The 16,506-nt window shown below is 39.7% G+C and overlaps 1 protein-coding gene across 3 annotated transcripts in view; it reads left to right on the top strand.

Annotated features, from left to right (window-relative positions):
- The window catches only part of zbtb8b (zinc finger and BTB domain containing 8B), a 58,247-nt gene extending 44,000 nt beyond the window's left edge, over nucleotides 1-14,247 (top strand). For all 3 annotated transcript variants that reach the window (XM_061982418.2, XM_072915597.1, XM_061982416.2), the window contains 3 exons: nucleotides 2,433-3,270; nucleotides 3,341-3,519; nucleotides 13,471-14,247. In XM_061982418.2, the coding sequence (XP_061838402.1) occupies nucleotides 2,433-3,270; nucleotides 3,341-3,519; nucleotides 13,471-13,809 (1,356 nt within the window). In that variant the 3' untranslated portion in view covers nucleotides 13,810-14,247. The remainder of the gene's footprint in view (nucleotides 1-2,432; nucleotides 3,271-3,340; nucleotides 3,520-13,470) is intronic.
- Nucleotides 14,248-16,506: the final 2,259 nt, after the last annotated feature.

Raw genomic sequence — 16,506 nt, 5'->3', positions numbered from 1 at the left:
GGACATTCTTCAAACTTCCACAATTCCCGCACATTCTTTGACCCATTCAAACCATTCCACCTTCAACACATTCCACCATTCTGGAAATTCAAACTACCCTTTTTCCAAGTTCACAAAAATTCCAGATTTTCCCAAAATTCCCTAAAACCATTTACTACTTCAACATTTCTTGCCCGATTTAAACAATTGTAACACCATCCAATTCAGGTAATTCATGCTCTTAATAATTTTAAAAAATCCCGGTTTTCCCAAAATTCCCACATTTCCAGGAAGCTCCCATTGAAATGAATGGGACATATTTCCAAGTTGCACAATTCCCACATTTTTCAACCTATTCAAACCATTCCAACATTAACACATTCCACTCATCCTGGACATTCAAGCTAACACTTTCCCAAGTTCCAACCCAAATTCCCGTTTTCCTGGAAATTCCAATTCTTCAGCATTTAAACCATTCCAACATTCAAACCATTTCAATCAACATTCAAACCATTTCTACATTCATCTTACATTCCATTAGCATTTCAGTTCAGCGTCAGCTCTTCAACATTCAAAGCATTCCAACATTCAAACTATTCTTACATTCATACTACATTCTGTCAGCCATAGACATCTTATAAGGGTACACAGCATCGAGCGCTACTGCCTACTGGCGCTGACGAGACGTGGGGCCGCCATCTTGGAGTGGTGATCTGCTCCACTCAGTGCAATTCATTTGGCAGGAGCAATGAACTGTCAGCGCATTTAATTCATCTTACCTCACTGAATACCACTGATTTTCATGCGCTGTTTTGTCATACGTGTAGCTATGATAAAGGACACATGTTTTATTATTCATAGTTTGCTTAACAGTAATAGAATATTCTTATATGCTATAAGTAACCAGACGTCCGAGATCAAAACTGGGAATATAATCCCAGAGAAGGGGGAAAAAAACGGTCAGCTATTTTGAAGTTGAAGAAACAATATGATTAACAATATGATTACCGGTAGGTTATATATACATGCTACATAAACAATGTATGAATACATTACATATCTATATATCTTTTAGACTGTATCTCTGTTGCTGCAGCCGCAGAGAGTTTATTCTGTCTTGACACTTTGTATTGATATTTTCTATTACATTCTTCCCTTAAATGATCATGTTTACAGTGATTGTTTTATATGTATTTTATATGTATGTCGCTTTGGATAAAAGCGTCTGCCAAATACTTCAACATAAACATATATAAACACCTGAAAGTCTTTATATCAGCTAAAACCACCAATCTGTTTCACTGGATTCAGAATAAAACCAAATTCTGTCTTACCCAACAATGTTAGTATTTGAATATTGTTACTTGAAGACTTATTCCTGGTTACAATTATACTGTTAAGAAAGTATTGTCTTATACTTTGCCTAAAATGAGAATGCATCATAATCAGTGGCGGCTGGTGAATTTTGTTTTAGGTGGGGCTGAAAGTTTGTAAAGCAAACCCCTGTAGGGGGGTCATCCTCCCCCAGAAGATTTCTTTGTGATTTTCACTTACAAATGAAGCATTGTGGTGCATTCTGACAAAATAATGAACACAAAATAGAACATTTCATAGGTTTGCAGAGAACTACCGTATTTTTCGGAGTATAAGTCGCTCCGGAATATAAGTTGCACCGGCCGAAAATGCATAATAAAGAAGGAAAACAACATATATAAGTCGCACTGGAGTATAAGTCGCATTTTTTGGGGACACTTATTTGATAAAACTCAACACCAAGAATAGACATTTGAAAGGCAATTTAAAATAAATGAAGAATAGTGAACAACAGGCTGAATAAGTGTACGTTATATGAGGCATAAATAACCAACTGGTATGTTAACGTAACATATTATGGTAAGAGTCATTCAAATAACTATAACATATAGAACATGCTATACGTTTACCAAACAATCTGTCACTCCTAATCGCTAAATCCCATGAAATCTTATACGTCTAGTCTCTTACGTGAATGAGATCAATAATATTATTTGATATTTTACGCTAATGTGTTAATAATTTCACACATAAGTCGCTCCAGAGTATACTATGAAAAAAAACTGCGACTTATAGTCCGAAAAATACAGTATATACAATATGCACACTGAAGCCTGGCATCTTTGTTTTCTCCCTGTCAAATGCCAGTTGAGGCTGACACCACCTCAAGATGGCGGCCGAATTTCTCGCGTCACAGCAGCCAATGCTGCGTCTACTTATAAGATGTCTATGCTGTCAGCATTTCACTTCAACTTCAGCATTGGAGCATTCACACACAATTCCTTCAGGAATTGCCTCTTCTAGTTACTGAATGCAATTCAAATCAAGAGTGAGATTACTAATCCAGTGTTGATATTTGAGTGGAAAAGGTTCGAACCCCTGGGCTGGGACAAGAAAGCTGATTGTATGTCATGTTTCAGGACAGCGGACAGCGCCACAGCACGGCGTCATTAGACATCGTCACGGCCGACGCCTTCTCCATCATCTTAGACTTCCTCTACTCGGGCCGCCTCAGCCTGAGCAGCAGCAACGTCATCGAGGTGATGTCAGCGGCCAGCTACTTGCAGATGACCGACCTGGTGAACCTCTGCAAAGGCTACATCCGCTCGTCTTTGGAAATATGCAACAAAGGCAAAGAGGCCAAAACGGAGGTGGAGAACGCGGAGGAGGGAAGGTACAGACTGGCGGACAGCGGCACTTCTGCCGTGACAAACCTCAGCAGCGGTGGGACTGCGGACCCTCGCTCGCAGGGTACGGAAGCACATGGAGCGTCAATAAACTCGACTCAAAGGCCTTTGTCCACCCACGAGGACACCCCTGCCGGCCCAAGCAAAGACTACCAGTCTGGGGAGGAAAGACCAAAAGCGCACCTGGATCACGCGAACCACTCCTCCTCTTCATGTTCTGCTCTGACGCCAGAGTTAGTGCACCCCAAGATAGAGTACGACCCCGATGAGGAGCTTTTAGAGTCCCCCGACAGTAAAGACCTGGCTTCATATCCTGGACCATCTCTTCTTCACCAAAGCAAACAAGTTCCCCCAAGCACCAGCTTCTCCACTGAGCGCTCCTTCACAGGCTCCTCCCTGAGCGGCAGGCAGCCCATGGAGATGCAGGTCAAGGGGGAAGGCTCTAAGCTGGAGCGAGGTGGTCTGCGACTTTCCCAAGGAGCACGGGGAGCTTCCAGAATGGAGGACGGTTTAGGTTTTGTTGGCTCATCCGTGATGGAGATCCAGTCTGATTGGCTCGGGGAGGACACGGGTATGGCGCACGACGTCGGCGTGGTTTTTGAAAACCGGATTTGAACCGCTTCTCTTCTCTTTTCCCGCAGGAGACAACTTGCTGGTGCCGGTCAAACTCCACAAGTGCCCGTTCTGTCCGTACACGGCCAAGCAGAAAGGTATCATGAAGAGACACATTCGCTGCCACACGGGCGAGAGACCCTTCCCTTGTCCCATGTGTGGCAAGAGGTTCACCAGGCAGGAGCACCTTCGCACCCACGCCGTCAGCGTAAGAACACACCTTACTTGCCTCAGGACTAGGGTTGTACAATATACCGGTACTACTATAGTACCGCGATACTCATGAATCATATTCGGTACTATACCGCCTCTAAAAAGTACCGGTTGCCCCCCCTCCCTTTTTTTAACAGGCATGACGCCACGTCGTGGCATTTCTGGTTTTACGATGTTCAGCAAGGCACACACACGGCGTACTTACAAGCAGACACAGTGTGTAGACAGAAAAGGGAGAATGGACGCATTATGGCTTAAAAAGTAAAGATAAAGGTGAAGTTATAACACTGAAACACCCTCAGGAAGAGGTGATGTAAGACATGGTTAGCTAGCTAGCGGTTTATGTCCATCCGCAGTCGGCAGTGTTTTAGCTACTTCTAAATCACTAATCCTGGCCTCCATGGCGACGAATAAAGTAAGTTTCTTAAAAGTAACGATATCACTGGAGGACAGGGAATACCTAAACATGCTTCACTACACACCGTAGGAGGATACAATAGCTCACCGGCGTCACAATGTAAACAAATGCCATGGGTGGATCTACACCTGACATCCACTGTAATGATACCAAGTAAAGAAGCATATCTAGTCGATACTACTATGATTAAATCGATATTTTTTAGCATCACAAAATCTTTTTTCGTTTTTTTTTTTTAACTTATATTATGTTTATAAAGTCAGGAAATACGTCCCTGGACACATGAGGACTTTGAATATGACCAATGTATGATCCTGTAACTACTTGGTATCGTATTGATACCCAAATTTGTGGTATCATCCAAAACTAATGTAAAGTATCAAAGAAGAGAAGAATAAGTGATTATTACATTTTAACAGAAGTGTAGATAGAACATGTTAAAACAGAAAGTAAGCAGATATTAACAGTAAATGAACAAGTAGATTAATAATAAATTTTTACAGTTTGTCCCTCATAATGTGTACAAAATAATAGGTGTATAAATGACACAATATGTTACTGCATACGTCAGCAGACTAATTAGGAGTCTTTGTTTGTTTACTTACAACTACCTACTCAGTGGCCTAGTGGTTAGAGTGTCCGCCCTGAGATGTGTAGGTTGTGAGTTCAAACCCCGGCCGAGTCATACCAAAGACTATAAAAATGGGAGCCATTACCTCCCTGCTTGGCACTCAGCATCAAGGGTTGGAATTGGGGGTTAAATCACCAAAAATGATTCCCAGGCGCAGCCACCGCTGCTGCCCACTGCTCCCCTCACCTCCCAGGGGTGATCAAGGGTGATGGGTCAAATGCAGAGAATAATTTCGCCACACCTAGTGTGTGTGTAAAAGCCGAGTTGTCTAGTATGTTCACTATTTTATTTAAGGACTAACTTGCAATAATAAACATATGTTTCATGTACACTAAATGTTTTTGTTAAAATAAAGACCATAATAAAAAAAATGTTGTGGTGCCCTTTATTTAGAAAAGTGTCAAAGTATCAAAATGCATTTTGGTAACGGTACCGGTACTAAAATATTGGTATCGCGTCAACCCTACTCAGGACTTTAAAACATATTTTAATTCTAACCATTAGGGATGGTCGGTGGGGCCTAAAATCCATATCGCAATATATACTGTAATAACTGCTGTAATAACAATACATATCAAAATATATTATTTGGCATATAAATGAAAATAGAACCATTTCAAAACGGGTTACAAAGGCTCCTAACATGGCTGCTGGTGTATGTAGTAACATTTTGCGCTGCATTATTTTCTCAAAACTATTATTAATCTACTTGGTAATATCTTGGTACTTCCTGTTGTAACATAGTTCAATCTACACTTCTGTTAAAAAGCACTTATTCTTCTCTTTGGTAGGCGTGTGAATCTTTGGGCATCTAAATATTTGATCTAGGGCTCGTTGATCGCGATTAATTGGAGTTTGATCAGGGTGATCAGCTGATGGCATACTTCCTCCATCAAACATGGCGGATATGTAGGTTAGAAGTTACTGCAGTAGTAAACAGGGATGCAGTATTCAATATAATTACTGCAGTAGTAAACAGTAGGGATGCAGTATTCAATATAATTACTGCAGTAGTAAACAGTAGGGATGCAGTATTCAATATAATTACTGCAGTAGTAAACAGTAGGGATGCAGTATTCAATGTAATTACTGCAGTAGTAAACAGTAGGGATGCAGTATTCAATATAATTACTGCAGTAGTAAACAGTAGGGATGCAGTATTCAATGTAATTACTGCAGTAGTAAACAGTAGGGATGCAGTATTCAATATAATTACTGCAGTAGTAAACAGTAGGGATGCAGTATTCAATATAATTACTGCAGTAGTAAACAGTAGGGATGCAGTATTCAATATAATTACTGCAGTAGTAAACAGTAGGGATGCAGTATTCAATGTAACCAGCAGATGACATGGCACCCCAAACCATCACCCAACCATGCAAATTTTGCATTTCCTTTGGAAATCGAGGTCCCAGAGTCTGGAGGAAGACAGGAGAGGAGTCTAGTGTAAAGTTTCCACCATCAGTGATGGTTTGGGGTGCCATGTCATCTGCTGGTGTCGGTCCACTCTGTTTCCTGAGATCCAGGGTCAACACAGCCGTTTACCAGCAAGTTTTAGAGCACTTCATGCTTCCTGCTGCTGACCTGCTCTATGGAGATGGAGATTTCAAGTTCCAACAGGACTTGGCGCCTGCACACAGCGCAAAATCTACCCGTGCCTGGTTTACGGACCATGGTATTTCTGTTCTAAATTGGCCCGCCAACTCCCCTGACCTTAGCCCCATAGAAAATCTGTGGGGTATTGTGAAAAGGAAGATGCAGAATGCCAGACCCAAAAACGCAGAAGAGTTGAAGGCCACTATCAGAGCAACCTGGGCTCTCATAACACCTGAGCAGTGCCAGAAACTCATCGACTCCATGCCACGCCGCATTAACGCAGTAATTGAGGCAAAAGGAGCTCCAACCAAGTATTGAGTATTGTACATGCTCATATTTTTCATTTTCATACTTTTCAGTTGGCCAACATTTCTAAAAATCCCTTTTTTGTATTAGCCTTAAGTAATATTCTAATTTTGTGACACACGGAATTTTGGATTTTCATTTGTTGCCACTTCAAATCATCAAAATTAAATGAAATAAACATTTGAATGCATCAGTCTGTGTGCAATGAATAAATATAATGTACAAGTTACACCTTTTGAATGCAATTACTGAAATAAATCAAGTTTTTCAAAATATTCTAATTTACTGGCTTTTACCTGTAATTACTGTAGTAGTAAACAGTAGGGATGCAGTATTCAATATAATTACTGCAGTAGTAAACAGTAGGGATGCAGTATTCAATATAATTACTGCAGTAGTAAACAGTAGGGATGCAGTATTCAATATAATTACTGCAGTAGTAAACAGTAGGGATGCAGTATTCAATATAATCCTGCACGGGAAATTGTGATTATTAATCAAATCGGATGATTCGATCCGATTCCTGGGTTAACGATTCAATTTAGAATCAATTCTCAATTCAACACTAGTCTCGATTCAAACTGATTCTCGCAATGTATTATGTGCTATAATAATTCCAATGAAACTTTTTCAAAGCAGGTTACATGTTAGCAAAGCTCCTTCTGGTTGCATGGAGATGACCCAAAACGTCTTTTTAAAAACTGATGTTTAAATGTTTTTTTTAAATGTATAAATCAAATTAACATCGAGATGAAGAAGAATCGCGATTCACATGTTTTTGTGCACCCCTACTGTTACGTTACATTTGTTTGAGGCGACACTACACATTTGGTTATGGATCCAATACCAAGTATGGTAGAGCGGCCGTGCCAGCAACTTGAGGGTTCCAGGTTTAATCCCCACCTCCACTATCCTAGTCACTGCCGTTGTGTCCTTGGGCAAGATATTTTACCCACCTGCTCCCAGTCCCACCCACACTTGTTTAAATGTTACTTAGAGAATGGGTTTCATGATGTGAAGCTATATAAGTATAATTAATTTCACTTCACTTTATGTGAAAGGTTCAAGGTCGTTGAATGATTCCAATTTTGATCCTAATTATAATGAGACAAAAACACAGGTGAAGGTGTAACAACATTATGGATAGTAGTCTGTTTATTTCAATTCTTATTTTTTATCTTTATTATTTATGTGATTTATTTTTATTCCATATTTGCTTCCACTACCGCACCTTAAAGGGGAACATTATCACAATTTCAGAAGGGTTAAAACCATTCAAAATCAGTTCCCAGTGGCTTATTTTATTTTTTGAATTTTTTTTCTAAATTTTACCCATCACGCAATATCCCTAAAAAAAGCTTCAAAGTGCCTGATTTTAACCATCGTTATATACACCCGTCCATTTTCCTGTGACGTCACATAGTGAAGCCAACACAAACAAACATGGCGGATAGAACAGCAAGGGAAAGCGACATTAGCTCGGATTCAGACTCGGATTTCAGCGGCTTAAGCGATTCAACAGATTACGCATGTATTGAAACGGATGGTTGTAGTGTGGAGGCAGGTAGCGAAAACGAAATTGAAGAAGAAACTGAAGCTATTGAGCCATATCGGTTTGAACCGTATGCAAGCGAAACCGACAAAAACGACAAGACAACCAGCGACACGGGAGAAAGCGAGGACGAATTCGGCGATCGCCTTCTAACCAACGATTGGTATGTGTTTGTTTGGCATTAAAGGAAACTAACAACTATGAACTAGGTTTACAGCATATGAAATACATTTGGCAACAACATGCACTTTGAGAGTGCAGACAGCCCAGTTTTTCATCAATTAATATATTCTGTAGACATACCCTCATCCGCTCTCTTTTCCTGAAAGCTGATCTGTCCAGTCCAGTTGAAAATGCATCTTCTTTGAGTGTCGCAGGATATCCACACATTCTTGCCATCTCTGTCGTAGCATAGCTTTCGTCGGTAAAGTGTGCGGAACAAACGTCCAATTTCTTGCCACTTTCGCATCTTTGGGCCACTGGTGCAACTTGAATCCGTCCCTGTTCGTGTTGTTACACCCTCCGACAACACACCGACGAGGCATGATGTCTCCAAAGTACGGAAAACAGTCGAAAAAACGGAAAATAGCAGAGCTGATTTGACTCGGTGTTTGTAATGTGTTTGAGAAAATGGCGGATTGCTTCCTGACGTGACGTCATCGCTCCGAGCGCGAATAATAGAAAGGCGTTTAATTCGCCAAAATTCACCCATTTAGAGTTCGGAAATCGGTTAAAAAAATATATGGTCTTTTTTCTGCAACATCAAAGTATATATTGACGCTTACATAGGTCTGGTGATAATGTTTCTCTTTAAATTGGAGTCCTTAATCTCGTTATATGCAAATATAATGACAATAAAGTCCATTCTATTCTTCTATTCTATTCTATTATTTAATACTGAATTAATTTCCTTAACCCCTTTTAGTTAGTATTTTAAACCGAATCAAGTTAATAGCTAGTTTTTCACAAAATGAAAGCGATATTTCAAAAATGTCGATAAAGTACATTTGCAGCCGAGGAGTGTTTCCATTAAAGGGTGTTTTGCGTCGTAAAATCTCATCTCGTGAGACTCCACTTTGAGGAAGACATTGCAGCCGTGATGTCAATACAAGATGAAGGCGGCGTGTGATTGCTCAAAGGCAACTGACATTTGACATTTGTTCCGGCTTGTGGGTCTCTGCAAGCTTTTGCAAAAAACTTCAATATCGAAACGTCTCAAAAAACATCTGAGAGCGCAAACATGTTTTTGCCATATTTGAGAGGTTTTTCAAAATGTGTGTTTCCATTGCCAGTTTCTTATTACAATATTTAGATTTTGCGCATTTTTCTGAGTAATGGAAACACAGCTAACAGTGCAAAATAACTAACTATTAAAAACGACTATTGGTTCTATTTGAAACTTTTGCCCTTAAAGCCTGCCTCTGTCCAGGGGCTTTTTTCCTGAGTTTGTAAACAATTAAACATCCATCCATTTTCTACCGCTTATTCCCTTTTGGGGTCGCGGGGGGCGCTGGAGCCTATCTCAGCTACAATCGGGCGGAAGGCGGGGTACACCCTGGACAAGTCGCCACCTCATCGCAGGGCCAACACAGATAGACAGACAACATTCACACTCACATCCACACACTAGGGCCAATTTAGTGTTGCCAATCAACCTATCCCCAGGTGCATGTCTTTGGAGGTGGGAGGAAGCCGGAGTACCCGGAGGGAACCCACGCAGTCACGGGGAGAACATGCAAACTCCACACAGAAAGATCCCGAGCCCGGGATTGAACCCAAGACTACTCAGGACCTTCGTATTGTGAGGCAGATGCACTAACCCCTCTGCCACCGTGAAGCCAACAACAATTAAACAAACGACAAAAAAATATATTGATGTAATCAGTGTACCGTAGTATTGACAATATACTGATACTATACGTGTTATTGTTACTGTTGAGATTTGTATTCATCAGCTGACCTCTGTTTACATTCAAGAGCTCTAGCTTAGCGATGAGCATGGCTTTTCGTATCCTCCTAAGGTGTGTAGTAGTGTACACCGGTACTGAAATGTATTTCCATAGTTTTCAAAATATAGGGGTCCACAAAAAAGTCCTCATTGGCTTTATTTGAACAGAAAGTCTTATTGCAATCAAATAACAATTTAGTCCTTAAATAAAATAGTGAACATACTAGACAACTTGTCTTTTAGTAGTAAGTAAACAAACAAAGACTCCTAATTAGTCTGCAGCAACATATTGTGTCATTTATACACCTATTATTTTGTACACATTATAAAGGACAAACTGTAAAAATGTATTATTAATCTACTTGTTCATTTACTGTTAATATCTGCTTATTTTCTGTTTTAACATGTTCTAGTATCTAGTTGGAAAGTAATATTTATATTTTTGTTTGGATACTTTACATACGTTTTGAGTGATATTACAAATTTGGGTATGGATCTCATACCAAGTAGTTACAGGATCATACATTGGTCATATTTAAAGTCCTCATGTGTCCAGGGACGTATTTACTGACTTTATAAACAATAAATAAAATTACAAGATATTAAAACATATTGACATAAACATTGTAGTATGGACTTTATACGACTCTTGTACTTGGTATTGTTTCAGTCAATATTTTTATAGATCCACCCATTTGTTTACATTCAGAATTGCTAGCTTCCCGCTATTGCATCCTCCTACGGTGTGTAGTGAAGTATGTTTAGCCATTCCTCATCTTGCAGGGATGACACTTCTAAAAAAACATAGTTTGTTGCCATGGAGGCGAAAATTAGTGATTTAGCTGAAACACTGTGGAGGGACGTTAGCGGCTAGCTACTCAGTTAGCAAGCGTCCGTTCTCTTATCGCTGTCAAATTCGCCGGGCATCAACATGCATCATCACGATATATATTGATAGTATTAAAAACTCTATCTTTGGACAGATTTATATCGTTTGTATCGCCCAACCCAACATATTTTAAGGCTCTGCATGCAGACTCGTGCTTCAGTGATAGAGCTCCAGCTTTATCGTTAGTTTTGAAGCCAAAATACGTCCATTTTCTCTCTTTTGTCTCCATAATATTTCAGCTTGTGAGTGTAAGTGTGTAGTGGAGCATGTTCAGTAATTCATCATCCTCCAGTGATAATGGTACGGTACTTATATTTAAAAAAAAAACATACTGTATTTGCCGCCATTGGGGCGAGGATTCGTGACTCGCTCTGTTGGAGGATGTTCGCGGTAGCGAGGAACCTAAATTGCATTGAGGACGCGACTGTTTGGTTGTCGCAGAATGTGTCAACATTCAGTATCACGATATGACGCACTATTAGAGCTGGCCGATACGGCCTTTTATTAATATCTCCATATTTTTAGGCCATGTCTCGATACACCATATATATTTGGATATGTTTAGTCCATGTCACCATACACCATATATATGTGGATATGTTTAGTCCATGTCATGATACACCATATATATGTGGATATGTTTAGTCCATGTCACCATACACCATATATATGTGGATATGTTTAGTCCATGTCACCATACACCATATATATGTGGATATGTTTAGTCCATGTCACCATACACCATATATATGTGGATATGTTTAGTCCATGTCACCATACACCATATATATGTGGATATGTTTAGTCCATGTCATGATACACCATATATATGTGGATATGTTTAGTCCATGTCACCATACACCATATATATGTGGATATGTTTAGTCCATGTCATGATACACCATATATATGTGGATATGTTTAGTCCATGTCACCATACACCATATATATGTGGATATGTTTAGTCCATGTCACCATACACCATATATATGTGGATATGTTTAGTCCATGTCATGATACACCATATATATGTGGATATTTAGCCTTAGCCTTGAATGAACACTTGATGCATATAATGACAGCAGTATGATGATTCTATGTGTCTACATTAAAACATTCTTCTTCATACTGCATTAATATATGCTACTTTTAAACTTTCATGCAGAGAGGGAAATCACAAGTAAAAGTGTATTTATTAAAGAGTTATTAAGCAGTGGCACAAACATTCATGTCATTTCCAAACAAAGTGCAAGATTGTCAGAGACATTTTAAAACAAGCTATGAGTGCACTTTTGTGCATGATGTCACTAAGATGACATATCAAAACAACACTCAATTTAAAGTGCACTTTTTGTACAGAACGCCACTACAATAGTTTAAAACATATAAAGTGCACTTTTGTGCATGATGTCACACAAGATATTTCAATAAGTGTCAAATAAAAATGAGCTGCATAATAGGAAATCAAATAGTGTATGTCCTTCACTATGTGGTAGGTTCCTGCGGATGTTATCTCCTTCTGTTGTTGACTATTTGTTTCATACGGTGTTGATGTGGAAATGGTTGCTTGGGCATTTTGTGGGTGTGGCACTGAACGGAGATGTTGACATGCGGAGTTTCAAGCACTCTTCACTCTCTAGCGGGTGACTTTTCAAATGATGCTACAAATTAGCAGTAATGCTACTTTTTGTAGCAACGCTTTTGCCGCATACTTGACATATTACGGTTGTCTGTTCAACATCTTCCCGCTTGAAGCCAAACCAGACGATGGACCCCCTGCTGTTTTTCTTGGGAATTAATTATTCTTCCTTCATTTGTTACCAGATTCACACCTTCTTTCTCTCGTATTACCACTCGCACCGCACCGCTTGCATCACAGCTAATGTTACCCATGCCGCTATGTTTTTGGAGGTGGGAGAAAGCCGGAGTACCCGGAGGGAACCCACGCAGTCACGGGGAGAACATGCAAACTCCACACATAAAGATCCCGAGCCCCAGGATTGAACTCAGGACTACTCAGGACCTTCGTATTGTGAGGCACATTCACTAACCCCTGTTCCACCGAGCTGTTGTCTGTTCAACATCTTTCCGCTTGAAGCCAAACCACCAGCAGACGATGGACCCCCTGCTGTTTTTCTTGGGAATTAATTTGTCCTTCATTTCTTACCATATTGGCACCTTCTTTCTCTCGTATTACCACTCGCAGCACTCCGCTAGCACCACCTGCCACAGCTAACCTTAACCATGCCGCTACCTCTCTGCTGGGCGAGGGCGTATGACGTTGCACGCGCGACAGTATGTGACGTATGTAACAAGGTGTGCTTGTTTTATGTCTCTGTGAGAAGGAGAGACAAGACAGAGTGAGAAGAGCCTGTAGTGTAATGCCCGCAGCTAAAAGCAACTGCGTGAGAACGTATACTCCAATATCACCATATAGTCATTTTCTATGTCGCACAGAGACAAACCCGCGATATATCCAGTATATTCCATATGTCGCCCAGCCCTACGCACAATATATTCAAATCTCTATCGTCAGCCAAATGTATATTATTTGTACAGTCTGCGTCACTCGGCCTCACTAATGCTTCACTGTAATCCCCCATCAGGTGCACAGGCACGACCTGCCTGTGTCGTGCAAGAGCTGCAGGCGCGTCTTCACCGGCTCCACCGTCTCCCCCGGCCTGAGACGCTACGGCATCTGCGACAGCTGCAACTGCGTGACCACCACGCACACCGACTCCACGTCGGCCCACGCTGCCGGCCTGGCCGAGCCCATGGAGCGCGGCGACGGCGGCACCGACTGGTCCAGTTTCATGGACGACGTGGACGAGGTGGAGGTGGGCCGGGTGGAGGACTTGGTGGAGAAACAGATGCTGGAAAAGCACCTTGGTGCCTGCAACAACGTAGGTCACACACTGAAGTCCGAAGGGAACTTTTATGATTAATCCTTGAACTTCATTCATTCTTATATATACATATATATATATAAACATACAGCTTTGTGTCTCTTTGACATAATATCCATTTTTGAGCGGTGCAGAGTGTGGGTACCTCTGCCTCAGTCAAGAGATTCCATCGGAACATTTGTGTGTGGAGTTTGCACGTTCTCCCTCTGATAAAACATGCCAATTAGAGACTCCTAATTGTCCATTGTCTGAATGTGATGTGTTCAGTACATTGCCCCAAGTCTGTCACCTTCATTTTCTATTTCATTTACATAATATAACTAAGTCCCTCACTGGCAAACCTTGTATTAACTATAATTGGTGACACAAGTGTCGTGGGTTCGATTCCCGTCTAGTCCATGGATTATTTATTTGATTTTTAAATTGATTTAATAGTGATATGTGATGAAAATAAATAAAAAATCAATTTTTACCCATTTTCTAGGCAAATTTACCATAATTTGAAATGCAAATGACTGATGAATGCAAATGGATGAATGATTCGAGTGGTTGGACTCCAATAATACGACCTTTTAAATTGTATACGTTTAGATATTAAACCAGGGGTGTCAAACTCATTTTAGATGGGGGCCCACATGGAGAAAAATCTACTCCCAAGTGGGCCGGACTGGTAAAATCACGGCACAATAACTTAAAAATAAAGACAACTTCAGGTTGTTTAAAAATAGAACAAGCACATTCTGAAATTGTACAAATCATAATGTTGTTGTTTTTTTGTTTTTGTTTTTACAATTACCTGTTGCGGTTAATAGTATACATACTTTGTTTGTCTTTATATTTTGTGAATAAATGATGTGATAATGTTCAACAGTCAACTCATTGGTGTTCATTTTCAATCTATCAAGATAAAATAATGATATCAAATTACAGTATGTTATTTATGTCGTTTTATCATTTTCCTCGACTGATGTACTAACATCATGTGGTTTATTTTGTACATATGTAGCATCATTTACAAAGATACAAATAATTGCTATTGCGACATCCAGTGGACACATTTAGAACAGCAGTTTCTTTCATTCAAAAATTTCTGGTTAATTTTTATACTTAGTAAACTCATCCCGCGGGCCGGAGGAAACGTGTTCGCGGGCCGTACGTTTGACACCCCTGATGTACATAATATAACTGAGCAAACCCTGTATTAACTATAATTGGTGACATGCTCTCGTGACACAAGTGTCGTGGGTTCAATTCCCGTCTAGTCCATGGATTATTTATTTGATTTTTAAATTGATTTAATAGTGATGTGTGATGAACATTTAAAAATATATAATTTTTACCCATTTTATTGGCAAATTGACCATATTTTGAAATGCAAATGACAGGTATGCAAAATGGATGGATGATTCAAGTGTTTGGACTCCAATAATTTACTTATTTATTTGAATTAGGACAATGCATATTCATCAACATAGAGCGACAATATAAATATGCCGGAGTTAGCACAATAGCTATTTTTCATCTGTTGTCCTCAGGCAGGTTAATACAGTAAACATTCATGATACAAAAGAATACATACTGTAAATCACAAGACATTATACATTACAAGCATGCCATAAGCACAGAACATGGATGAAAAAAAAAAACAAAAAAAAAAAACAAGTGAATGATCTAATTGTGCGTGAATGTCTGATTAGTTTTCAACCAGTGTTTCAGTGCAGTTTGAAATGTTAAATAGATGTCACACTTTCTGATACGGGCTGGCCGACTGTATGCCTCTGATAGACGCACCATTTGGCCACATTTAGTCCTGCATCTTTGTACCTTGCAGTCCCCTCTGGTCACTGCTCGGGTCTTTACTTGAATGCTATTTTTTTATTAATACAATCTATCAAGGGAGGCGAAGCAAGTTTATTTAGAACTCTAAAGATGATGCAAACATCCATGAATATCTGATAATTATCTAAATCCAAAATATTATACTTACTTAAAATGTTACAATAATGATACTTTAGAGGCTTTTTGTCTGGAATTGTTTGTGTTCTTTTGAAGACAGACTTTAGGATATTCACTGAGGTGTGGGTCCAAGTTGTATAGCAGGAGTTTATGTGGCTGAATATCATGGCGTGCATATATACCTCTGGAGTGAGAGAAGGTCTAATGTGTTTAAAATTGGACTTACATGTTCCATTTTCTTAACATGCTGCTTGAAATTTAAATTTAGTACGACCTTTTAAATTTGATATGTTTATGCAGCTGCGGCACCCCCCGCCACCCCGAAAGGGACAAGCGGTATAAAATGGATGGATGGATGTTTAGATATTAAACCAAATGCGTTGATGCCAAATTGCTGCAGGCTCAAATTTAAGAAAAGGGAAGCGGCGACATCTACTGGCCACTTCTGTTACTTATAGGTGCGCTGATGTTAGAAAAGGGACAAACTAAAGTTATTTATATTGTTTTCCTCATTAAAAAAAATAATATTAATGTACATATGTATATTATGAGATAAATGTTGAAATATTTTCTTTTATCCGGTTGATTAACAGTGTTTTTCAACCACTGTGTGCTGTGAGATACAGTCTGGTGTGCCGTGGGAGATTAAATCATTTCACCTAATTGGGTTAAAAATATTTTTTGCAAACCAGTAATTACAATCCGTAAATAATGTGCCGTAGTTGGGTGTCTGTATTGTCTGTGTAATATTCTTCCATATCAGTAGGTGGCAGCAGGTAG

Source organism: Nerophis lumbriciformis, linkage group LG21 (assembly GCF_033978685.3).
Source record: "Nerophis lumbriciformis linkage group LG21, RoL_Nlum_v2.1, whole genome shotgun sequence".
Lineage (NCBI taxonomy): Eukaryota > Metazoa > Chordata > Actinopteri > Syngnathiformes > Syngnathidae > Nerophis > Nerophis lumbriciformis.
Note: the sequence above shows the minus strand (reverse complement) of the source record. Positions and strands in the feature narration are given on the sequence as shown.